General features: G+C 39.9%; 1 protein-coding gene across 5 annotated transcripts in view; it reads left to right on the top strand.

The window, feature by feature from the left end:
• The window catches only part of ALKBH8 (alkB homolog 8, tRNA methyltransferase), a 44,755-nt gene extending 18,453 nt beyond the window's left edge, over positions 1 to 26,302 (top strand). For all 5 annotated transcript variants that reach the window (XM_032099302.1, XM_032099301.1, XM_032099305.1 and 2 more), the window contains exons 9-13: positions 12,897 to 13,003; positions 16,044 to 16,198; positions 17,009 to 17,274; positions 24,260 to 24,409; positions 25,589 to 26,302. In XM_032099302.1, coding sequence (XP_031955193.1) covers positions 12,897 to 13,003; positions 16,044 to 16,198; positions 17,009 to 17,274; positions 24,260 to 24,409; positions 25,589 to 26,158 — 1,248 coding nt within the window. In that variant the 3' untranslated portion in view covers positions 26,159 to 26,302. The remainder of the gene's footprint in view (positions 1 to 12,896; positions 13,004 to 16,043; positions 16,199 to 17,008; positions 17,275 to 24,259; positions 24,410 to 25,588) is intronic.

Raw genomic sequence — 26,302 nt, 5'->3', positions numbered from 1 at the left:
TTTCCAATCTGTAAGACAGGTGCAACTCAAGAAACATGTCTTACAGACATGGATTTTATTGGTTCTTGAAGAACAGTGACTTGCAGTGGTTTTAGCTGGAAATCCAAATGGACTTTATTTATGCTTGTATACCAAGTTTAGTTGGTTTGTTCCATTTAAAGTGGTATTTCATTTTTGAAAACTAATGCAGAGCTGCTCCATGTGAAAGGTATCCTGAGCACCGTAAATTAAATTTATCAGGCTTCATAAGTCTGTCTCTCCTGTTTGCATTTGTTATAGCTGTGTCCTGTGTGTTTCTTTCTATCCATGTCATACCATACTGTCACTGAGCTTGGATGAGATACAAGAACCACCAAAAAAGGAAGAACTTCCTGTTAATGTAATTGAACATTGAAGTATGCCCTCTGAGATAAGCAACAAAGCCTGCAGCCCCTTTGTGGGAATACTTAAAACAGTCTTACTGCCTCTTTTGGGAAAGGTGAAACTTTCTGTTCTGAATTTTTATTTCTGTGCTGGATGTCTCTTCCCCATTTTCATACAGGATTCTCTTCATAGATACCAACATGTCCTGATGCTTCTACCTGATGAGTTATTTTAACCTTTGGAAAGATCCTGAAAGCCCAACTGCGATGTAAACTGTTCAAACAGAATCTGCGTTAAAAAAAAAAGACTCCTTGGTTGTTGATAGGCTAACTCCTGTTTCAGCCAAGGGTAACAAGAGCAAGGCACCCACTGTGTGCAATTAATGCAGACAAGCATTTGTTTCCAAGTGCTGTCCAGGAATCTGCTAACCAATTTCAATTTGCATTGAGATGGTACAAGAAGAGCATTTGGTCAAAATTGCCCCCAGAAAAATGATTTGATAGCATTATTTCTCTGGAAGCTGTATGGCAGTAATTTGTGAAGAAACAAGACAGCAGTGTGGAAATCTTGCTTTCTCTGATCTCTCCTAAGCTCCTTGGGAAGAACAAAATCAAAGCTAAGCCATGATAGAGCCACATTTCAAAGTTTTGTATGTAAAAATATGCTTTTTTGCTTCCCTTTCATATTGGTGAGACATAGTTTCCAGCTGCCTCTCTCTCTCTCTCTCTGAGATTGGGCATTTACCACCAGGGGGCCAATACCAGGCAAGTAGCTCTGCAAAGATTGGTCTCCTGTCTCCCTTCTGTTAGATTTATACCAGCCTGCCTTCCTCTCCACAGAAGGAAGAAACTTACCATCTCCCATCTCTTTCCATAAAGCTGTTCCCCACTATGCAAAGCCTAGTAGCAACTACATCAGTGCTGAGGAAGGAAAGCACCCTGTAGTTTGATTGCTGTGGGATCTCTGATCTGCAGAATGTGCTGTGACTTGCTGAGCTATTTCTCCTGGGTCTGCTAGACTAGGAAGCTGCCTTACTCCATTCTCTGTAGTGGTTTTGTTTCCTGTTCATGGTCCCTTATTTTGGCTACTGAAGGGGAAGACAGAGCTGCAGCCCCTCCTGGTTCATACCCCTTTGCTTTCTTCACAGCCAGCTGGTTGTTCTTTTTAGCATCCTGTGTTTTGTTTGAGCCTTTCAGTGTTGAGAAAGGGTTGTGGGAAGAATGTTCTCTTTGTCTCCTGAACTCCTCTGGGCAGTGCATCCAAAGCAAATGTGGAAAGAAAGATAAAAGAAATGGCAATTAGGAGGAATTTGAAAATGAAATCACTCAGTATCACATAGAAAAATATATAGAGATGCTATAAAAATGTCATATGGTTCCAGTTATTTCTGTGTGATTGTGAGAAAACTCCTACTGTGAGTGAAATACTTTCTAAAATGTTTGCAGTCTGCAGTAGGGCTTATGATTTTCTGACTGGGGTCATAACTGCTAAATAATGAAGGAAAACTTCTGCGTAATTCCTTTACCAACTTGATTCTGTTTTAACAGAACCTGTTGTCACCAGGCTATTTGCTGTTTCTGTAGTGTGCTTATTTTGTATGCTGAGGCAGCATCATTTCATTTTCAATTCTCAGACGTCTGGCTGTTAAGGCACTACTGTGACACACAAATACAGATACTGAATTTTTCAGTGGAAGCAAATGTACTCTCTAAAAAGTGTCTTGCTATTCCATAGCTATTGCTACATTTTTCTAATTGGTTTTCAGGTGGTAGTGTACTAGTTTGAAAACAAACTAGTGGTAGGCACCAAGTCAGAATAACAATTTAATGGGGAAATTCAAGAAAAGGGGGGAAAAAAAAAAGAAAACACTGGTTCAAACTGACAAGAGTCAAGATACAACCTGTTAGTCAGGGTGGTGGTAGCAGTCTGGTAGAATGGTAGCTGTAGTCCTCTGAAGTGGTAATCCAGTAGAAAGGCTCTGCTCTTCCTCAGAAGGTCTACTGGTGGCTATGTAGCTCCTATCCTCTGGAAATCTAGTGGAAAGGTTGTCTCTGGTGTTCAGAGTCCCAGCTTATAACCACGATGGGATGCTTTGTTCCTCCCTCTGGGTGGAGCATCTCACAATGGGGTAATGAGTCATGAGGCCAAGTGTTGATTAGGCTCATTAACAGAAGATAGTCTGGAGGGAGTTATCTCTGAGTCATGGGTCAGGGCAATGATGGGCCATTAACAGAAAGATAGTCTGGGAGGAGGAGGCAAGGAAACACTGCCCCACCTGATTTCAACAGCTCATGAGGATGGTAATAGAATACACTGCAACCCAGGACAGGTAGGAAAAATACAGACAGATAAAAATCTTGGGAAAATACTACATTATGGTGTACAGTACTGCTAGTTTTAAATGAAAACCTTTTTTTCTCTCTTTTGTACTTCATGCTTCCCATGTATCCTTCACTATGATGCATGAGCCATTCTTCCACGGTGGTGAGATGAATTAACTGTTTAAATATGAAGTTTCTATTAATTCCAGTGAAAAAAATATTGTAATAAAAGAAAAGAAGCATCAAACAGGAGACCAAAGGCAGTGTGGTTAACAGGTTGAGGGAGGGGATTCTCCCCCTCTACTCTGCTCTCATGAGACCCCTCCTGGAATACTGCATCCAGCTCTGGGGCTGCCAACATAAGCAGGACAAGGACCTTTTGGAGAGAAGCTAGAGGAGGATCATGAAATTGGTAAGAGAGCTGGAGCTTCTGCTATGAAGACAGGGTGAGAAACTTGGGATTGTTCAACCTAAAGAGAGGACTCTAGAGAGTTTTCCAGTACTTAAAGAGGGCCTACAGAAAAGTTGGACAGGGATTCCTTATTAGGGAGTGTAGTGACAAAATGTGGAGTAATGGTTTGATACTGAAAGAGGGGACATATACATTAGATATTAGGAAGAAATTCTTTACCGTGAGGGTGGTAAGACTCTGGAAGTTGTGAATGCCGCATCCCTGTAAGTGTTCAAGGCCATGTTGGATGCTTCTTTGAGCTGGTGTAGTGGAACATGTCCCTGCCTATGGTGCTCTCGAAGGTCACTTCCAAACCATTCTAAGATTCTGTGAAAACTAACAGAGTATTTGAATTTACATTTCAATTGGTATTTTTACAGCTAAAATGGTTTCTGAGTCAGGTTTTGAGTTGTCATTCTTGAAATGTAGTTCCATTTTTTTATAGAAACCTCTGTGTTGTTTTTTAGTAGTTAATAATTTCTTAATTTTTTAAAGCATTTTTTATTTTGTCAAGAGGTTCATCAGTGGAAGGTATTTCAATTCCCCATGTTATTTTTAGAAGGTCGGTACTCGCTGTGTGACATGGAATCCTGGTGTCTGCTACCAATTAACAGCAAACAGGCTGAACTGGAGCATTAAAGATTTGTTATCTTTAGCTGTTGCATTTCAGCTGTACTTCAGTTTTGGAATTCAATTCCTTTTGGAATAAGGAAATCTAATTTCATTAGCCAGTGATGTCATCTCTATTGTCATAGGAGCCTATTTTAAGACTGTGGCAAATTTCATGAAGAAATGCCAAGTAGTCAGTCAGTAATAACAATCACAAGTAGCCTATAAGCAAAGAAACAAGCTTAGCTTGTTAAGCTCCTGCTGTGGTGTATTGTCTCTCTTTGCTTTGGACAGAACTTTGTCATACCAGTAAGTGTAGGAAATGGGGTTTGAAGTCTGTCTGCATTTATACTATCTTTACAAATCTGAGTATTTTGCATGCTATAATGTTCTGTTTCTGTTTTTCTTACCAGCTATATTTTGGGAGGAGTTTCTCCACAGAGCTCTTGTTGCAGAAGAGTTGAATTTTTGCTGAGGAACTGGCAATTTTGAGCAGTTAAAGTGTGCTGGAGCTGTCAGACCTGTGATGCTGATACACTTGACAGAAGGATTCTGTCAGTGGGAGAGTCTTGCCCCTAGCAGAGAAGCAAGTAGGCAGGCAGCCTGTTGGTGCTGCCCAGAGGCAATGCAGGGAAAACTGGTCTCTTTGCTGAGGCAGCAGAGGAATGGTTGGAGGAAACCAAAGTTGATGGTGCAGCAGAAAACAGTGAGAGCTGGACACCTCACAGTTCCTTGTGAGGTGTTCTTGTTCCTCCTGCCCTTCGTGTTACTGCCTGCATCTCTGCAGTGCGTGTTCGTTCATGCAGTCTGTTGTAAATTCAGGGCCAGATGTTGAGGCCCTGGTTAGAGCTCTTCTGTGTAACTTTTGGCTGCATTATGAGAAGACAGTCATTGTGCTAATGAAGCAGATGGAGGGAATGACAAAAGAAAGAGATGACATTATTTAGATGAAAATCAGCGGTGTTAGAATACTGCCTATCCAGATTTCAGAATGTGTTTTCCCTTTATGGTTGTTTCCCCTGCTTTAAAATAGTATTTATATGTCAGATGTGTGGGACTTCTGTGGGGTGAAACATAGCAATTGAGTAATTGATAAAACAGTTTTCTTCAAATGATTTTAAAGAAGTGTCTTTGTGTCATGCAGCATTTTGAATTATACTTTATGGCCACAGGAGACATCATTAACTAAGAAGATGGCTTTCATTAGTTCTTTGGGTTTTGTTTGAGGGTTTTTTTTTGTGGGTTGGTGTTTTTTTATCTTTGTTTTTGTTTTTGGTTGGTTGTTTTTTTTTGTTGTTGTTCATTTGTTCGTTTGTTTTTGGTGGGTTTTTTTTTTATTTGTGGGGGGTTATTTTGTTTGTTGTTTGGGTTTTTTTTTTTTTTTTGTTTGTTTGGGTTTTTTTTAGGGTTATATGCTTTTGACTGCTAAGGAATGATGTTTCTTAATGTATTTAAGGAATTTTTGCAAATTCATCCCCAGATCTTTGTTCCTCAGTAGATTTCCCTTCTACAGTGAAGATGTAGAGGATTAAGAAACAGGCCATATGGTAGTTTCTATAGCAATAGATTAAAAACCATGTCTTGTCAGCCCTTATGAGAGATGATGCAAAAATTAGTTTGGGAAGGCACAGTTTGCATGTCGTGTATCCTGGAAGTTCTCTTTTATTGTAATGATCTCTGAGACAGCTGTTAGATGCAGGTATGAGAAGGACTAGCTGACCTTTGTTTCAAACTCTGAGTGAATAAATTCATCATTTCATCCCTTTGAATTACAGGTATTCAGCACCACACTGTTTCCATACTACTGTCTCAGAATGTAGGGGCCAAGATTTTAGTGATGGTAATAGTGCAGGAAGAGGTTTTAATTAAGGCAGAACTCTTTTAAACAGAGTTGAAGCATCTGCTGAATCCATACTTGGATGCCTTATTTAATAACTTCTTGTCATTGGTATTCAGTCCGGGATTAAAGCACTGGAATTTTAGAGTTTACGAGTAGGTGTGCACTGCATGTGTACCTGTGCACTGCATGCCTGAGCCCCTCTGTAATCAGTGGGGGTTGAGTCAGTCCAGCCTATGGGTAATTCAGCTCATGCTGAGTTAGACATCTATTGTTTCATTTCATAGGTTTCAGTTCCCTAATGGGTTGTTTTAAAATCTAAGGCCAAATGTAGGTCCTTATCTTGAACTGATTTGCCTGTTTCCACCCCAGACTTTACGTTAGCCTGAATTCCTGTACTACAGCACTGCAAGCAGAAAGCTGAGACCTGCAGAGGAGAATAAGGTTTGATGAGCAATCCCAATGTTTGTAGAGAGTGAGGGAAGATGGTTTTCCACAGTGTAGGGTAATGAACACGCAGCATGTTTTACCTATGCCTTGAAATACACTGAACCTGCAAGGAGTTGGGCTGTTTTACAACAGCTGGCAGGTCTGTGCCACACTAATACTTGGTATGAGTCTACACTTTGAATGTAAATATTTCAGGTCCTGTTTCCTGCAAATTACACTTTCCTGTTTTATTCCATGTTTGGCAATATTACTCAGCCAAAGACTGGTTTTTGCTGTATCAATTATTCTTTATACTGAATGGAGGCTTTACAATTCCTCACACTGCTTCTGTTGTAGAAAACTTGCAATTAAAGGCTATAATGGTTGATGACAAAATGATAAATGTACAGGTAACGTGGAATGGATGTAAAATTACAGTTGAAGAGAGTCCTGCTTATGTGTATATGCAACCTCAGTAGCGTGAGAATTGTGTGTATTTCCACAGATATTTGTAAACCATCAATGCTTTAGAAAGGTGCCATGTGCTTTTTGAATACTGAAGTTGTTCCCCTTTCTACTTAGATATTGAGAATCTCTTGAGACCTTTTCTAAATGTGTGGAAGAATTACAGATATGCCACGGCACCACATAGACCGTGTGCTACCAGGATCCTCCAAATATCATAGTTGCATATAAATTTGTGCTTATTACAGAACAGCTGTGTCTGTGTTGTAAGGACTTGTTCAGTGGTTTCTTGGTAGACATTTGGTACAGTATTAAACATGTAAATAAGATTATTTGCTTTCAGGACACAGAGTAATACATTAAGTGCAAGTCTGAGTAGATGTAATCGAGGACACAGAACTGCTTTCTTATGATGTCTGGGTGTTACATCTTAAGAGATTGAGCTCTCTGGAGCCCATCAGGGTCAGGATGATTGTGCTCTTCCATTGAAATGTACTCCATTAGAAAGCAACTGATGTAAAACCTTAGAAATTTCCTTTCCTTTGGAAGGGAAGATGAATGATTTGGTGCATTTCTGGCACATTCTGCCCTGGTATAGTTGGATGCAGTTCCCTATATGTCAGTGTAGTAGCACCCATGGATTTAAAGGAAGATGTATGACTGAAAGAATGGAAAGTACTGCAGAGGCTAAGTCAGTAAAATAAATTAAATAAAGACTAACAGCATTAGCTTCTTGCTTTCTGTGTACTAAAAGAATTTAAACTAAGAGCTAGGGAGGCAATTTATTAAAGGATGAAGATGAAATGTTAGTGAGAATAAATAAATTGGTTCTTGTTGAGAAAGACTCTTTGGATTCACAAAAGGACATCAAGGTTTTATGCTTGGGTTGGGATAGCACTTTCCAGAAAGGAGCAATCTATACCTGTTGGGGGAGACAGAGAGAGAGAACCAGTGGTAATGTAACTATTGTCTTTTACTGTAGGGATTGAAAGCCTTTTACATGTGAGTCTAATATTACGCATTGAGTTTTAACACAGGTAATGATCTGGGAAGGTGCAAAGACCACAGGTAATGTCCTGACATACAAAAGAAGCTTGGTATTTTAGAGGCAGTAGGAACTGACATATTTAATGGCTTTTGAAACACGGAGTCAGCTTGAGAAGACATAGGAGTGAAGCACAAAAATTTGTAGCAGCTGTGAGGGATCTTAGAGTGGGAAGAGCAGCAGTCAGAAGTTGGTGGGACAGTGCCAGAGGTACCACCAGCATCCCATCCTCTGCCAAGGCTGGGCAGAGCAGCCACCTCGCTGGGCATCATAAGGAGCTGGCATCCAGCTAGTGAGGTGACTGGTAATTTCTAATAACTTGGAGCTGGTGAACTTCCAAAAATGAATCCCTGTGTACAAAAGGAGAGTGGTGTATGTTCCAGCTAGCTGTGACAAGGCCTCTAGAAGATTTGAAGCTCCTCCATCCAACTGTGGTTAGCTTGAAAATTGCAATAGTTTTTCTCTTCTTGTGCACTACCTGAACCTTTTAAACAGAGGCCAGACAGTAAGGGAATTTGTATCATGGAGTCAACAGCATACAGAGTAGCTAAGAGAGATACTGGTGTGCTGTTCAGTGGATGCACTCAACTCCACTTATCAATTAAATCATAACAAGGTGAGACCTCAGATATAAAGAATGAAGTGCTGTCCATATATTGAAATATTTTTTAAACACTCATGTGCTAGAAAGAAATGCATAGATACTTAAAATGACACAGAGAATTCAGGAAGATGGATGTAAAATTGAGTACAATTTTTGAAGAAAGGAAGCCTAGTAAGTATACTAAGCATCTGAATAACATCACCATAGTGCCTAAGTGGATAAATAGGCTTAGCAAGAGATGGTCTACTTTGGTATAAATCTGATACGGGGGAGGTCTGCACATGTGTTGAGAGATTTTTGAGAAAGGCAGTGCTGAAGTAGTTCATCGTCACGATTGTCAATGCTGGACTCGTTTTCTGAAGTATGGCCAGAGAACATGATATAGGATGTAAATATCTGCATACATTACATAAGGTTAATTTGCTATGATGTGGATTATTCAGGAAAGATAGTCCTAATTGCTTTCCTTTAAAATTTCAGCATTTTCTGAGTCCCAAGTTTTGGAATTTAGCATGGTTTTTTGCAGTGCAAGGTGCTGTGTGTTACCAATTGATTGCCTTGGTCCTGCGTGAGCCAGCAGGCTCTTGTCTCTGCATAGAGCCCCACTGTGGTGTTCAAGCTCCGTGTGTGGGCTTTAAACCTCTCAGCTGTCTTTGAAGTAGACATTCTTTTTCATCTGTTTTACATGTGGGAAACTGTTATGTAGGCTGGCTGTCTTTGCTCTCTGAAAATTCAGTAAATAATGTCAGAGTCTTGAGAAGCATTCCACATTATACTTTTTTTAGCTTTAGTGTGTGTTTCGTCTAAGGTAGTCTATTAACATCAAATACAAATTGCATCAGAGACAAAGCTTAGAAAAATAATTGTCATTCCCCACTGTAGCTGTGAAATTCTTATTAACACTGTCCTTATAGCTCTGTTGCATTATTTCTATTTTGCCTTTGAATCTTACTTATTTTATAGACCAGTCACTCACTTTCATCCTCCTACTCTTTCATGAAGTATAGTACCACTGCACTGAAAGGTGGTGCAGACTTCTGCATGCTGAGGTGTTAAGAAAAAGATACTTTATTCCCTTCTTATGTTGGATTATTTTCTGATTTTTGCACCTTGCCATATTTTATGCCACAGGAACAATGTTTGTGATGTGGGTGTCTCTTTGCTTTGATGTTTAGCCATCGTTGAAAGCTGTTTACTGCTTCATGTGCTCCCTTCTCATGAACACTCTCTCTTAAATAACTTGGCATCATGACAAGTTATTTAAAAACACAAGTAGGTATTAACTGTTTCTTTTAAGGTTTTTTTGCTATATTTAGAGACACACTTTTTTCATTGTGGAAGGAAAAATGGTAAAACTTATATAGCATCCACTGTTTTTATTTTTTGATTGTAATCCTTGGATGATGCACCATGAGCTAGCTGGAAATTTGATCTTTATTGACTCTGCCATCTAAGAGAAAAAAGAAAATAGGTGAAAACAAAAATAGTAATTGGAAATAGCTCCTGTGGAGCAAAGCTGTCGTGAAGCAGATTGATTCAGCAGTGGCAAAGTTGCTTTATTGATTGTAATTCGTTAGTAAATTAAAAAGAGGACCACACGCGTTAATCTTCTGTGTGCATGTGTGTTTGACAGTTAGAATTGAGAATGCTGTCCCAGGATAAAGACACACAGAGGAGTGTGGGAATGCTATCTACTTCAGTCAGTAACAAGCTTGCCAGAGATAAGAACAGAGTTCTTAAAAAATCCTTCTGGGTTAAATATTCTTTACTGTGCTGTAAACAAAGGATAGAAGAAGTACTCCTTGGTTTTTTAAGCATTCAGTTGCAGTTAATCTAGGTAAAGGAATGAAGCATAGGAATTATACTAATTATCTTCAGATGTTCCTTAAATTTTATTCTGTCTCAATTGCAATGCCATATTTATTGTTAATAGATCAGTGCAAAACTTTAATATATTCTAGCTGAGGACCTCAGTCTGCTTCATGAGCAAAAGTTGGTTTTGGATTTAGATTTTTGACTCTTTTAATTATTGCAAATTACTTGGTGTCATTGTCCATTTCCAAGTAAATTAATCCTTTATTTATATTTTCCTTCCCAAATCATCCCAGCTTCTCATAAGGATGAAATTTAGTTAGATGGGGAGCAGCCACACAAAATGAAATTATAGTACAGAAGTTTTCCCTTCCCAGAAAAGTAGGGAGCAGGAACACAGCTGGGATTCTCTTCTGGTCAGGACTAGATGTTACCAAGATAAATTCTTGCTTTTCAGCCTCAAATTCTGCACCATCAGAAATTTTGTTTCATGTATTTCTTGTTGGTTTAGTGTAGTTGAAATTCAGCCAGGAGAACATGCTCTTCTCTTCTCTATTCTCCTGCAACTGCTGTCTGAAAATCCAGCTGCTAGGGATAGTTTTGTGGCCTCTCATTGCCAGTGTGTAACCTGCTATAGAGCACTCTGAACCTTTGTTGTTTTGGATGCACAGTTGTTTACAGGACAGGGTTTGAGGAGCATCTCCTGTGAAGAGACTCTGGGGCCACACAGATGGTGGGGGAAAAGGAATTGGAGATGCATGAAGTAAAACAGCAGAGAAGGCAGGGAGCTGGGGGTACTGTTGTTTTCCACTACTTCATATGGAGTCGCCAGCCTGGCATGTGGGAGTGAAAGGGAGCAAGGTCCTCTTTTGGGCCCTGGAGGGAGATGGGAATTGGAAATGCAGGGGACCCAGTAGAGGTCTTCTCATTGATTCATGGACAAAGTGCAGGTTTTTAATATCATCTGCAAGAACAGATGTTTGTAGTTACTACTGACTCAGAAAGAGGACCAGTGGGGTAATGGGATTCCTTCCTGGAAGGAATGTGGGCACTCATATGTTCAGTTTATTCTGCCATACTGCTGAAGAACCCAGTCTCTATCTTGTCCCCTCACACTTGTCCCCTCACACTTGTCCCCAGCAGCACTGAGCCAGAGAGGCAAAAGACAGACTGTGGCATCATCTCACCCATTTCATCCTACCACTTCACTCCCCATTTCTTTTCTTTTCATGCTTTTTTTTTCCTTAAGTGCTGCTCCTGATTAGTTGTCTTCTGGTTTATTTGCCTTGCCAGATAGCTGCATCTTTTTAAAGAGATTTGCTGCTACTTGTGCTTTACAGGACAGCATCTCCATCAGATTTGTAAGGCCACTGTATTTTCTTCTTCTTCACCCCATGCTTCTTGGAGGTTTCCTAGAAGAAATTGTGAAGTGCAAGGGAAGGAGTACAGTAGCAAGTGGCTGCCATTTGTCTATTTGTGTAGCTATTGAAATGTTTCATGATCACTAATCAGAGCTTATAGTTACGCTTTATTCCTCTTCCCTGATATCTCTCTACCCCTTTCAACCCCACTGTTTGTCACCCTTGTCACTTCTTGCCTTAAATTTAGATAACCCAACAGGAGAAGAAGCTGTGTCACTCTATGTGAGTGGTAGTACAGTATAAAAAATTTTTTTCCTAAAAATGTGAAGTCCCTTGTGCTTTGCTTCAGTGTGCACATTAAATAGTAATTGTTGTTAGTGGCAATTTGTAGTGTTTAAGAGTCTTGCTTATTCAGTCTCTGTCTTACTGAGTTTTTGTGCTGAATGACTGATTGTTGCACCACTGTTTTCTCTTTGTTAAACACATCTGTACGCAGAAATAGAACTGCCTAATTTGTTTCAATCTGGCATACTGGAGTAAGTCTGCTTTTAAATTGCCTACTTAGTAGGTTACAAATCAGATGGCTGCATTTTCATGGTGCTAATTCTCCAGTGTACCAGGAACTGCTGACTTGAATAGTTTTTGACCACTTTTCTTTTTCAGTAGGTCTTCTGTAACTCATTTGGCTTGCTTAAATGACCTGCTCCTTATTTTCCACAGCAAGAGTTTCTCTCATTTGGGAAATGTAAAAGGGTAACATTCCTAGCCCAAGTAGAAGCAAAATGTACCACTGCCATCTGGGCTGTGAAATTGGAATAAAGTGGAAAGCGTTACCTCAGTATATTGCCATGGCTGGAAGCCAGATGGCAGATAATAAAAGGATGGTCTGGTAGTTGGCATGTTAGTCAGGATCTGGGGATGTGCTTGTTGTTCTTCAAACCTCCAAGAATGTGGGCAGGTTGGAAATTATTTCTCTCACCTAATACTGCTTATCTGAATGTTATGTATCTACTGAGTTAATTGTCTCTGCTCCTCTGGTGTGAATGGATAGGCATTTCCAGAGGGCATAGGGTCATTCCACATCACTTAGCTGTACATTTTACACTAGGATGAATAGCCCTGTGGAGAAACTTGTCTCTCTGCATAGATATCACAAAAAGACAGTACCTGACGGCCTTAGTCCAGGTACATAACTTTCAGATGCTTGAGATACAGCAAATGAGCCCTCTCTTCCTCTTATGCAGCTGCCTTTAGTTGAGGGATGGCAGTCCTTTCTGCCAGATACACACAGAGGTTGAACAGTGCTACTGTTCTTACAAAGTTTTTATTGTGAAAAGAAATTGATATATAATTTTAGTTATCTCTATATACATATATTTGTGACTACTGATATTTGAACATAGTGCTGAAAGGGAGAGAGCTTTAGGACAGGAGACCTGGAGACTTTTGCATCCCTAGGAAATATGTAGCTGTTTAACAGAAATATTCAGTTGAACACATTAGAGAGACAAACAAAGCTAGGACTTGAGAATACCTGGCTTATGTATGAGGCTCTATAAGTCATGCTCATTTGTGGTGACTGGTTTTGTTTCTTTTTAGATTGTGATGGATTTCAAACATCCTGATGGCCGTACAGTGGCAATTATGTTGCCCCGATGTAGTTTGTTGGTGATGACTGGAGAATCCAGATACCTATGGACACATGGGTATGTGTAAGAGTCCCTGCATTGCTGATAATAGAGGAATAATAATGTTGTTTGTTTACTTTATTAATGATATTCTGTACTTAAAATTACTCTGAAAAAAGTCAAATCAAGTTTTAGAATTAATATACAAGTTCACTCTGCTGCTCAGATGCTGCTTAGGTTAAATTGAAGAACTTGGGGATTTAGGGAGCTAATTGCCAGTCCCTGAGGTGCAGTTTCCTGCTGCTGTCACAAGTGAAGTTTCAGCTGGAAATTGCTCTCACTTATATCTGCAGTGTGAAAGTTCTCAATGACTCTGAGCTTGCAAAGAATTGATTGTAGTGCAATTAGTGTCACCATTCTCTTTCTTTTCAGCTCACAACTTTTCTCATTGGATCACATATGCCAAAGCCTTGAGAGAGGGGCTAGTTTAAGAGAGTGACTTTCCCTGCACTGGGAGCCTCAGGGTGACGGAGGGGAGTCTTCCTGAGCTATTCCCAGCTGCTTTAGGGATGCTTTAGCTGCTGGTAAGACTGCATTGAGCAGTTTTGGGAAGCTGGAAAGAGATTTCTTGAAATATGTCTTGGGGCTTTGCTTATTGTAGAATCTAAGTACATGCTTTTTAAATTGTACACCACTGGGAGATACTTACAGTTGGAGTGCTGAAATTGGCAAAAAGCGTAACACCTTGGTGAGCTCTGAGTGTGACAGTAATGCACTTCAGGTGAGTATGGCAACCCTGAATTGGACAGAAATGCCCATAGTAAGCATTTCTTCCTTTGTTTGACCTAAGCAGTCACTGGTTCAACAGTCAATTGGCGACACTAACTACATTCTGTGTAAATTAAACACCAAATCCTTTTACTGGCAGAAAATCTTCTGCCTTTTAATTTTGCTGGTTAATATGTATTATGAAGAAGGGTGAATATGAACTCCTTGATAATCTTTACGTTGTTAATTTTTATAGAGCTCTTATACCACCTGCATATTCCCTCGTTAAATTGAAGAGTTGTAAAAAGCACTCAGTACTTCTGCTGTGCATCATTATAGAAGGCCAGGGCAGTGAACTTCCTTGTTGTTTGATATCCAGGACTGAACACAGATACCAGCGTTGTAAGTGTCTTATGCTGTCCTGTCAAATACTGTCAGCTGCCTTTTGGAAAGGCTACATACAGCTCTGAGAACACAGTGCAGTTTCCGTGTCAGTGACATTGCTGGCCAGGAAAGCCAGTGGGCAGTCCCCAACCCCAGGCCTCAGGCAGCTCCATGGGCTGGGCTGAGGCCAGGTTGGAACACCAACCAGGGGTCAAGGCAGTGGCCATACACAGACAGAGCTGGGGATGCATCTGGGGCTGTAACTGGAGCATGGCCCAGTGGGACAGCCTGTGCTTAAACACAGCTCCCAGGGGAAGGAGAGCTCGCCCTTGCTGAGGCCTCAGCTTTCTCCAGGGCTACCAGCTCTGCTCCTTCCAAGCTGGCCCTGGGCAGCCACACTCCCAGGAGGTAGAAGGATGCGTGCTGGGCACTTGCAGTACTGGCCAGCAGCCATTCAAGTTGGAATAGTGTACCTGTCTATTAACACCTGCAATGAGATGATTACTTAACTCCCTTATACCTTCAAGTGATGGTTGTCTTTTGAGAACCAGTGAACAAATGACATTGAAAATGAAGATCCTAGATCTTTTTACTCAAGTACAAGTGATTCCCATGCTGGTTCTTGTCCACCTTTCCTAAATAATAGTTTTTCTATATTTTTTTATAAGCAGTAGTGGGTCAGGATACTCAACTGGAGTAAGCTTTCCGTCATGCCACTGGAATGTCATATCGTAATCAAAATTAATCATCCAGCGAGAAGTTGTAGCTAATTCACTTGTTTACATAATGTCAAAATGTATTTAATAACATTTGTGATGCCTTTTATCTACACCTTAGAAGTCAAATCATAAGAGCAAAAGAGTCAGTTCTGAAATTATTCTGGACATGTTTTCAGTGTGTATACTTGGAATGCCAAGGAATTAGAGACTTCGTTTTGACCCCATTAACAAAGTGCACAGGAAAAGTGCTTTTGTTCAGTTCTCTCTGAAAGAGAAACGCAGGGTTTAGAAATAAGCTATGCAGTGTCATCAAGGAGGACAAAAGATGTATTCTCTTTTTGAGTCATAGCTGAAAGTAAAATTCTGACTTTTCTGATGAAGTTCATTGGTGATGTTTTTCGTATTTGGTTGGGTAACCTGGCAAAACTCTATTCTTGGCACTGCAATAGTAAAACCTCCCTGTGCCAAGCAAGAGGGTCTGCAGCATTTTATTTTTGGCATTGAGAAGTCCTTGTAATAGTAATGAAAGGGAGTGAGAGAGATGAACAGAACCCAGGAGGAGCAAGTGATGCACAATGCAGTTGTTCACCACCCACTGACTGATGCCCAGCCTGCCCCCAGCAGCGATCGGTGCCTCCCGGCCAATTCCCCCCAGTTTATACACTGAGCATGATGCTCTGTGGTGTGGAATATCCCTCTGGCCAGTTCAGGTCAGCTGTCCTGGCCAAGCTCCCTCCCAGCTTCTTGTGCCCCTCCTCACTGGCAGAGCATGGGAAACGGAAAAGTCCTCACTTAGAGTAAGCACCACTTAGCAACAACTAAAACATAAGTGTGTTACCAACATTATTCTCATACTAAATCCAAAACGCAGCACTGCTGCTGTTAGCACAGGTGCTTAGAAGAAAATTAACTCTATCCCAGCCAAAACCAGGACAAAAATAAATATATTTAAAAAATTAAGCATTAGACAAATAAACAATCAAACTTTATGGAAGAAAATGGAGGGAGGGAGGGAAGGGAAATGTAATTACATGCAATTAAACAACACTTTAATTCATGTCATTAGTTTGTGTCATCTCTTTTCTCTCTGAAATTGAATAAGTGGAAAACTGAGAGGCAGAAGTATGTGAAATAGGATGTTGTCAAATTTCTCTCAGAGTGTAAAAATTACCTTCTTACAAAGGTGGATTGGGTTTTTTTCTGATGCAAATTGAATTATTCCTTTATTTTCTCTTGCTTTATTTTAGGATCACACCCAGAAAATACGATGTCATTCAAGCATCAGAGCTTGGGCAAAAAGTTGGAACAATCACTGCTGATGCTGGAGATTTAACATTAAATCGAAGGGAAACAAGGACATCATTTACATTCAGGAAAGTGAGGAGGAGCCCTTGCAACTGCAGTAAGTGTCTTGAGGCAACTTTCAAGTCAAAATTGTTATTTATCACCAATAGGTAGCTGCTTTTGTTTTTGAACAAATCATTTGATTCCTTTGAGTAGTTTTGGTAGTCTTCATAGCTATTCCTGGATGGTTCATAGCGTGCTATATGGCTTGAATTGGTTGCATTCATGTGGTTCCTGGAGTTTCTCTATACAGGAAGGCATTTGGCTTGCTCCAGAGCCAGGTGAGTAATCTGTAGTCTTGCGTTTTATTGGCATTTCAAGTGCTTAATAATGTAACAAAATAGAAATAACTATTCTTCAAGTTTTCCTCCTTTTTTTGATTGTTTTTTATTTGAGGGGGCCTGTAATTTTGAGAAAATAAGTACATTAGAGAAGGAGTCGTATCTGCAGTGACAGAGCCATGTACAGTGCCTTAGGGCAGTAGAGATAATAATAGGTGGCTCAATGATTACATGGAACTGAAGTCCATTTATGCCCTTAGAACAGAATTTCTGAGGCTGAATTGCGATGATGTTGTGGTCTTTGGCATTGGGGACACTATCTCAGTTTTGAGAGCATAAACATCATGAACACAACAGATTAATGATCACTGCAAACAGCCTCTGGTACATGTGGGCAGGTTACTCGTTTTCAGGTCATCAAGCACTTCTGCAGTTTGACCTGTGTTTCAGTTTTTAAAAGATAAAGGAGGAATGAAGCATTTTTTTGCATTTTAATATTTCACTTTTAATTTAATTTTTCTAAACATGCTTAATCAACGAGGAGTTGCTTAAAAAAATTAATATTTTGTATCCATTGCTGTATCTAGTTTACCCATCTGTCTGTGACAGCCAGAAGGGACAGCATAGACTGGTGCAGCCTTCATTTCCCCAGAATGAGATGGAAGCCTCAAAGCTGGAGCAAGAATATGTGCACAAGGTATATGAAGAGATTGCCACACACTTCAGCAGTACCAGGCATAGCCCATGGCCCCGAATTGTAGAGTTTCTCAGGTCCCTGCCAACAGGGTCAATAGTGGCTGATATTGGCTGTGGTAATGGGAAGTACCTAAGCATCAACGAGGATTTGTACATGGTAAGTAGTAGCTACTGTAATTTGTTTTTGTTGGTTCTGGTGTTTATTCTGTCATACACTTGTAGCATGCTGGAGGTTCAGGTTGGCATTGGAAGAATGCCGAGAACAGAAAGCTATTTCCTGATCCAAGATCAATTACCAATTGTCTTAAGTTTCCACATGTATTCATTATCTGTGTTGCCTTTTTCTTTTTTTTCAAAGCCACTTTTGCATTGTAATTCAAAATATGTTGAGAAAGTAGTAATGGGTGCAGTGGATTGAAAAATTCTAGTGGATGGTTTAGCCATTTTTGTCATTGTTGTTGAATAAATTTATTAAATGGTTGGGCAATCTGAATGCTTCCAACAAGATTTTCACTTGGTTGGTGGGTGGGTGAAATCTCCATGGGCAACACTATTTTTCTTGTCCTCTTCAGTTCCTTGTGATACGTCTCATTTGTGAATGATGTCATGTTTGGCTATTCCACCTCTGGCTCTGTGCACAGGCCCAGTAAATACACCAACATAAAATTCACAGGGAAAACTTTGGTACAGATTTCTGGCCCTTCTCTCCCTTTTCTTCGCTTTTAGACAATTCTGATGTCATTCTTGCTCATATTCTCTCTTCTGCTGTCTCACAGTCTGTACTTAGTCCAGTTATACATCTCTCCCTTCCTGTCAGGGAGAGATGAAGTATATACAAATATGAACCAAGAGATAGCTTTCATTGCAAATATTTAAAAAACCTTTTTGGGGAAAAAAAAAAATCAAACTTGCTGTTTTAACCCAAAAGAAATCTCCGAGAAGTGTGTCTTATGGTATCTGCTCTCTCCCAGGATTGTCCGATTCTTTCACAGGTTTGTCCTCTGAAACACTCTGAAATCCGTCAGGCTTTAAAACTTCTATATAGGGCAAAGCATTCATTATTGATATTAAAACTTGGAGTTGTTTGTCTGTCTCAGGAGTTGCTGTCCTATTTATATTCAGCTAAAAAAGATAAGTTGTTATTTACAACCCTGTTTGTATTAGTAAATTATCTCCCTTACTGTTCTTATGGGCTAGAACAACATCATCCAATTAATGAGTAGGCATCTTTATGCCTGACTGCTGTAGCCTGAGTATAATTATTAATTTCAGTACATTTCAGTCTTTCAGTCCTGACTCCTGTAAGAAAAATCAACAAGCCTAACTAGAGAGGAGAAACATTTATTAGGGTAGCATGAAGCTCAACTGGTTCTAGAATGGATTTGGTAAATTGCAGTTGTGGAGGTCTGTGGTAGACTTTTAAAGTGAAATTAATGCAAGATGCTGTGTTCAGGAATTGCCAGCACCAGTCTGTTTTCTGGAGCCTGCAGTTAACCAGCTAAGGAAAGGAAAGATCACATTGGCTGGCAGTCAAAGGAAAGCCAGCTCCTCTCCTCTATTACTTTAGGACTCACCTCATTTCATATGTGTCTGCAGGAGAGATAAAAAACGTGAAAAATAACAGTGAAATAGAGGAAACTGTTAGAAAAGCAGTTGAAACAGTTGAAAAATAGAATCTGGGAATTGCTTCATTCAGTTGACCTCCCTAGATGTTTTATTTTCCACTGGAGACAACTAGTGCTTCTTAGATGGAGATAGACTCTAGACTTTGCATTTGGTTTTTTTCATCTACAAGTCAGCACAGAGCCTCAGGATGATGGATGTGACTCCTTTTTTCTACTAGACTTATTTTTATGTAGCCTCCAAAGTATGGTTAAAGAAACCCTGTGTTTATTGTGTTTACAGGTGTTTTTAAACTTTTGACAAGGTATCTCAAGTGCTGTTAATTCCATCTACCATGGTTTAGGCATGGAGCTGAGGGTGAGGGATTACAGAATGTTTTATATATCAGGTGCATTGTTGGGTTAAAGGGAGTGCTCCCTAGATGCAGGGCATCAGTTTTCTCCCTCATTTACTCCTCTTTAGTTGGAGGCGTGAAAACCAGGCATAAATTTAGTCAATTCTACATCCTTTTTTTGTGCACAATGTATTGGAGCTCTTAGCCCAGGTCCTGTTGGGAAAGAAGCAATAAAGCAGTGCTGCAAAATTAGGAGTCGTGTAGGGACTGGATGGAGCACTGTTGGCACAGCTCTGTAGCTTGGGGTGTTTTGACTCAGCAGTACTGAAAACCTGAAGCAAGCATTTCCTGAAGGCAAGCAATATGCTTTACAGGTTATTGTGCACTTTTATGCTTTAGGTAGCAGTGCTAATGGTAGATCAAGGCTAAGGTGGCTCTCTTGATGGTTTTAATCTTCAGGTACTGTCTGAAAACGTCTCCACTGTGGCCTGTGCTGTTGTACTTGCTTCAGTTTCTCCAGATGATTACAGGCAGCCTTATCTACTTGAGTATCCAATGTGACAATGAAATGCACGAGTCCATCTATGCTCAGCGAAAGTGACAGTGCTGTAATGGCTGCATTATTCTGACACCGTGCGAGAGCAGCAATTTCATGACAAACAAATTCAGATTAAGAATGTTTCAGCTGGAGGTGGAATCCATGTCTGATGTAGCTAGCACAAAGGCTGGAGCAAAGGTTGAATTTAATAGAATTTCAGATTACTTTTTCTGTCTCACCCACCTCTTTATTGTTAAAATGAATGCAAAAAAGAGACATGTTCTTAGGGTTGTTTTTCCACAATTCTCTCCCCATCCAACCTCATTTGGGGGAATTATTTTAACAGATTTTATTTAGGTGCTTTCAACCTTAATATTCATATCTGTAAGCAGAGCTTCTATTTTTATGGAACACTGTGTTTCAGTCTTAGGCATTCCCCCAATTACCACAAGGGTTTCATTGATGTTATGGCAATGATCTCATCAATTTCTATATGCTTTAGCTTTGTCTCCTTGTTTCCAGTGTTCAGGTAGGTGTGGTGATGTGTAAGTCTCTGCAGGAATGTTCAGCATCCTCACAGGGCTAAAGTGTGAATGAAAAGTCATTGAAGTCTTTCAAATTTGTGGTTTACATTTGTAATCGAACTGATAAATTGGTGGGAAATTCAATGGCAAACAACTGAAAATGCCATAGGGTAGATATTTTTTCTTTTTATATAAAGAAATTACGTGACAGAGTACTGATGATAGGAAAAAAAATTTGGCAATAGAGGAGCCAGAATGATTTGCTTTAATACAGACATTCATATTTCTGTTGTGTGTCATTCAGAGGTAATTGGTAACGTAATTTACATTTCACAAAACCTTGTAAGACACCTTTTTGCTGTGCGATGTGCACCGCTGTTTTCTGCATTACTGGCCCAAACTGTGATCTACTAGAACTATATAAAAATTTGGTTTTTCCAGGGTGTGGGGAGGAAAGAGAGTGAATATTTACCGTGGTGTGGTTGCATAATGTTGGGTGGGGTTTTAGTTGCACTGGGTTTGTACAGATTGAGAATAGATTTCTCTCCCAAGGATATTTTAGTAGTGGGTAAAAGCAGGAGGGACAAAACCAATTAGTAAAGGTACACCTGGAGTAAGTTCACCATATCTTACCAATTGAAGGGCAAGGCAGATGAACCTTTCCTGCCCTTTTCTCTCAATGAGTAACAGTCATTAAATGGATGAGAGAGCTCAGAAGGAACTGGCAAGAGCAGCACAAAACTAGAATGAATGCTGAATGGGTCAACTTGGTTCTGTTGCTTTGTCACTGAGAAATGAACTCTGGGTCTTAGGCATAGCACTTGCTTTCAGAGATACCCTGACTATATGCAATGGAAAACCAAAACATTACATGAAAGGAATACTGAAAGCCTGACTCAGACTAATTGTTCATAATTTGGTTTCTTGAGCTTCTCATGCTATTGGTTATAGCTGAGGCATTTCTCTGGAGAGCCACATAATTCCATTTGGTGGCTGGATTTCAGAATTAGATGTCATTTTGTTCATCGCTTCGTAATGTGCTGAATAAATCAGGTTCCCAGATACTTAAATGGACTAAATCTATCAGGCTGAGTTAGTTATAATGTAGAAAGAAAATACATAGTGGTGGGTAATGTCTAGCTGTCTTTACCTATCTTTATTTCAGCATGCAGGAGGATTTATCTTTTGCAGATTTGCAGCATCATTACAAAGCAAGCTATTTATTAGTCTCTTTTGCCCCCTAATGATCTATACCAAACCACTGCATTAAGCAGATTTTATAAAATCTACTTTAGGTACTCCTTGCTGAAAAAGTGGAGGTGAAGGTGTATGGGAACACGAAGGAGCAGGATGGCATAACTGCATATGTTATCCATTTCCAGGAAGCCAGTACAGAGCTGCTGCAAACTTGGACAAGTCACAGGTGTTATAGTTGTTTCTCCCTCTCTTCTCCTCTTGTATCTTGGTCTTTTTTTACATATATATTTTGGTTGTTTAAAGGTTTGTATTATCCAGTGTGCCCAGAGAGGGTGTGGTATGCCTGATGACATACCTTTGCCCCTTTCCTAAGTTTTGTGTTTGCTGGGGTTCTAGTTACAGAGTTACAGGCCTCCATACTAATGTAGATTTCCTGTCTTAAAATAAGAGTTGGGTGCAGTTAGTAGTTATCCTTATAAACTGAAAATCAGCGCATGAAATCCAAGTGGATTTCAATCACAGTACCTGTCAGCAGCCACTCCGGAGCTCCTGTGAGCCATTGTTTACATCACAAAAAAGATGTGCAGAGAGGGGTAGAGGTACTTCCCAAAAAGGCAGGGATGTGGGAACAGATGTCTGGATTATAATTATTTTGAAATATCATGTAGAGATAATTCTAGTAAGCATGCTAAAGTTGCCTAGCTTCAGCACCAGGCATCTGTGATGACTCCCTCTGTTCACAGTTTATGCATATATGCATAGCACCTATTGTCATGTTTACATTTAAAACCATGTAAAGTTTTAGCCTAATATATCTATTCTAGAGCAGCTGTGTGTTCAAAGTGTTCTGTTTCAAAGTCTCCATTTTCATTGCGAAACAGCCTCTTTTTGCTTTGGATGTATATTTGCTTTAGAAAGTATGTCAATACAAGTAAACCTGACTTCATAATATTTGATATAATTTAGATGCAAATGTGGACTTTGCATTCTGGCAGTCATGCCTTTGTTCTCATTCTCAGTTCATTGGATTTCATCAGCATACATTGTAGTCCTTTTCAAGGTCATTTTGGGAACAGAGGATTGTATTCCATTACCCAGCCCATTTTTACTCTAGATGTAGAGGGCCAAAGCAATTCTTTCTGGGAAAGCTTGCTGTCAGTGGAAGCTGCAAATGTTCTTCTTCCTTCTTCTGCCAGCAGTGAATTTCGTCCTTTGAATTTTATTATTAAGTACTGCAAGCCAATGTCTTAATTGCAGAAGTAGTTAAAGGTACCAGTAATGAGGTGTGTAATCGCTAACATGCAGGTTGTCAGAGTAATTCAAAGACACTTCAGTTGGCTGCCAGTGTCAAATGATGGGGATTTGTTTGCTTTCAAGTAAACAAGAGTTTCCTTTTTTTATTCATAAACAACACAATTCACTCAGTGCTTTAGTAAATGTGAGAGACCAAGGAATGAATGTGAAGAAAGCAATTGATTGAAGGATTGATCTTTCCAGGTCTGTTTACTGCAGGATAATATATACATATTCATAGTTTCTGTGGAGGATTATCTTGTATTGTCAGGTTGGCATTTTCACAACCGTTTCATTTACTTTGGATAAAAAGTCAGGGCCCTGAGTAGAAGGCAGCTCACTGGTAAGCTTTCAGGACATAAGACTGGAACAGAATTCTGGTTTTCTTCAAAACTGTGATGGTAGGCTGAAAGATAAAAGGATTTGAATGGATAAAATGAAAAATTATGATGGAAAATAAATATATTTTCATTAATCATTGCAAAAGAGGTTTTCAATTTTAGTGGTACTGTTGTCTCTTCTGGGTTGATTAAGCAGAGTAAGTTGTTTGCTATTCTTGTATCAAAGATGGTTTAGTATTCTTTCGGTGTCATGCAACAAACACTGTCAACAGTAATTATTTAGGATTCTGAACCTATTCTCTGCTATCTACTTGTTGTTGGTCATTGAAAAGAAACAAATTTATTATTCTTATACAAGCAAAGTTTAATATACAGCCTGGTAGCAGGGCTTTGGTTTGAGTATTCAGTGTGCATGGCAGACATGAAAACAAGGATGGCGCATGCCTCACTCTATTTCTTTCAGAAGGTATCTTGATCAATTTAGATTTACTGCTTTTATGCAGGCATGTAAAAAAACACTTCTAGATGCTGATTTTTCAAAGATGTTAAGTTTTGTGTTACTGTCTTTGATGTGGACACTGGGCAGGGTTTAATGGGGAAAAAGACTAATGTTTTATGAGGTGTTCTGAAATGGCTCTTAGGGGTCACTTCACTGGACTGTGTAGAACCTTGGAAAATTATGTTGTGCTTAAATATTTTTGTGGATCATGATACTGAGGGCTAAGAAGAAGATATCTGAGCACTTCTTTACTTACACTGAAATGACAAAACCTGGGTGATGAGTGAAGCTGTATGCCATATTTCAGTGATGCCACCAAAGTCCCTGGATAGTTGTTTACACTTGTAGGTCAGCTTTTGTGAGTTCAGTATTTGGGTACTTGAAATGTTGTCAAACTACAAATGGCAGTTTGAATGAAAACAAAATACTGAGGTTAGATCACCTCTCATTTTGCTCATTTCAAGACACCTTAAATGGGTTTTGAAGAAAAGTTAGGTTGAAACCTGGTCCGTCTTAAGCTGGTTCAAAATCAGCGTGCTATAATAAGCTACTACCCGGTCTTTCATTTTTGTTTTAAGTAAGCATCAAGGTTGTTTTCTTTTTGTCTATACCTGGGAACTATATACTTCTCTTAAAGATATTTTCTCACACTTGCTCTTGTTTTGATTTTAAACTGTGTTCCCTCAGTGGGAGACTGTGATGACTCTATTACTTTAAGCATCAAGTGAGAATCATATTCCAGTCTCATAATTATCCTCTTTTGAAAAGCTTAAAGAAACATTATCTGTTCTAGGTTGGCTGTGATCGCAGTAAAAACCTGGTGGATATTTGTGCAGAAAAACATTTCCAGGCGTTTGTCTGTGATGCCCTGTCAGTGCCAATCCGCAGTGGTTCTTGTGACGCCTGCATCTCCATTGCTGTAATACACCACTTCTCAACAGCAGTAAGTCACCCCTCTCTCTGCTCCACTCTACCGTTGTATTGCTGTGCAGAGCTGCCAATACTACAGTACAAGCAAAGGCAAGAACAAAATGGGAAGAAATCTAAGGTTTGCATTTGGTGTAAGCAGTTGTCAGAGCAGAGTTAAGCTGTTGTGCTACTGCTGCTTCTTAGACTTTCTCTGCTTTTCAGATACCCTTGCTCCCCCTGAAGCTTTGGTCCTGATGTTTGGGTTTCATTTTTGTGTGCTTGCAATTAATGACACTGGAGAAGGGGGCTCTGCTGTGGGAGTCAAGAGATATATTGCTTCCAGGCTCATATCTTGGGCAGATCTTGTGATTTGGGGTTTTTTAATCTGTGCATTCATTGTCCATCCTCAAACAAAAGGGAGACTACTCACCAGTCTGCTGTGTCCTTGGGCTGGATAAGGTTCTCCTGGCAGGAACTGTGCCATGGTAACAAGCTTCTAGACCATCTTAGAGAGGCCCCATGGATCTTTCCATACCAGAAACGCAGTGAATGATTCCAAATCCAGTACAAAAAAATAGAAGGAGCTCTGTTTTGGAGAAGGCTGACATATCTTTGTTTGTGTGGTCAGAAGACCTGTGTTTAAGCTGTAAATCTGACCCCTTCAGGTGTAAACTTAGCCTGTGCATCATCAGGTACAGTAGATTTGAATCTGGGATTTTAAATACTGAATCACCTTCTTGAAAAGGTGTTTGTCTTTTCCAGGAGGGCTGGTATGTCCAAGAAATCCTGCTCAGCACAGAACTATTTTCAAATGGAAAGGGAATAGTAGAATCACTGAGGCTGGAAAAGACCTTTAAGATCATCAAGTCCTGCTGTTAACCCAGCACCACCAAGTTCACTATTAAACCATGTCCCTCAGTGCCACATCTACAAGTCTTTTAAATACCTCCAGGGGTGGTGAATCCACTACTGCCCTGGACAGCCTGCTCCAATGCTTGACATGAGTGATGTCTTGATGAAGAAATTATGTCTAGGAAAATGTCTTGGCTTGCACACAGTGATGGAGGCTATATTATGAATGAAAATAAATAGTGGGAAAAAACACCTTCCTTTCAAGTTTTAGTGTATCTTAGGCAAGGAGGAATTGCTGCCATTCCATTCTCCTGACTTTTTGTTTATGTACTGACTTCACACTTTTGCTTTTCCTTTCCAGGAGCGGAGACTGGCTACTATCCATGAACTAGCTCGGCTTCTAAGACCTGGTGGAAAAGCACTCATTTATGTCTGGGCAATGGAACAAGAATACAAAAACCAGAAGTCTAAATACCTTAAGGAAAAGAATGGTAATAAAAACAAAGAGAAGGAAATGAATACTGGCACAGCCGAGAGACCACTTAATGACCAAGGGCCTGATAACAGCAGCCAAGACTCAGCATGGTCTGACCAACTCCTTAATGGCTTGAAAGATGAAAGCTGTAGTGCCAAGCCAGTAGCAGACTTCAGACTGCCTGTTCACACTAACAGAACCTCCTTTCACTCTCAAGATTTGCTAGTTCCTTGGCACCTGAAAGGTGGTAGTAAAAAGAAAGAAGAAAGTGTTGATACAGTATTAGTTCCAGGTGGCTCCAAAGAATCACAAGAACTCAGCCCTGTTTTCCACCGCTATTACCATGTGTTCTGTGAAGGGGAACTGGAAGCAGCGTGCAGATCCCTGGATTGTGTCAGGGTTCAAAAGAGTTACTATGATCAGGGAAACTGGTGTGTGATTCTAGAAAAGTTGTAGCCTGTGGTGTTTCCTCTACCATCTGTAGAGTTTTCTTTGTTTTTTACAGTGAAAGGTATTTTGTGAAAAATATTTTTAATGCAGGCTGCAGCTATTGCCTCTTTTAAAATAACAGAATAAAGATTGTGTATTGAGTTAATAATA

The sequence above is a fragment of the Corvus moneduloides genome, chromosome 2 (assembly GCF_009650955.1).
Source record: "Corvus moneduloides isolate bCorMon1 chromosome 2, bCorMon1.pri, whole genome shotgun sequence".
In the NCBI taxonomy this organism is placed as follows: Eukaryota; Metazoa; Chordata; class Aves; order Passeriformes; family Corvidae; genus Corvus; species Corvus moneduloides.
This window is presented reverse-complemented; position numbering and strand designations above follow the sequence as displayed.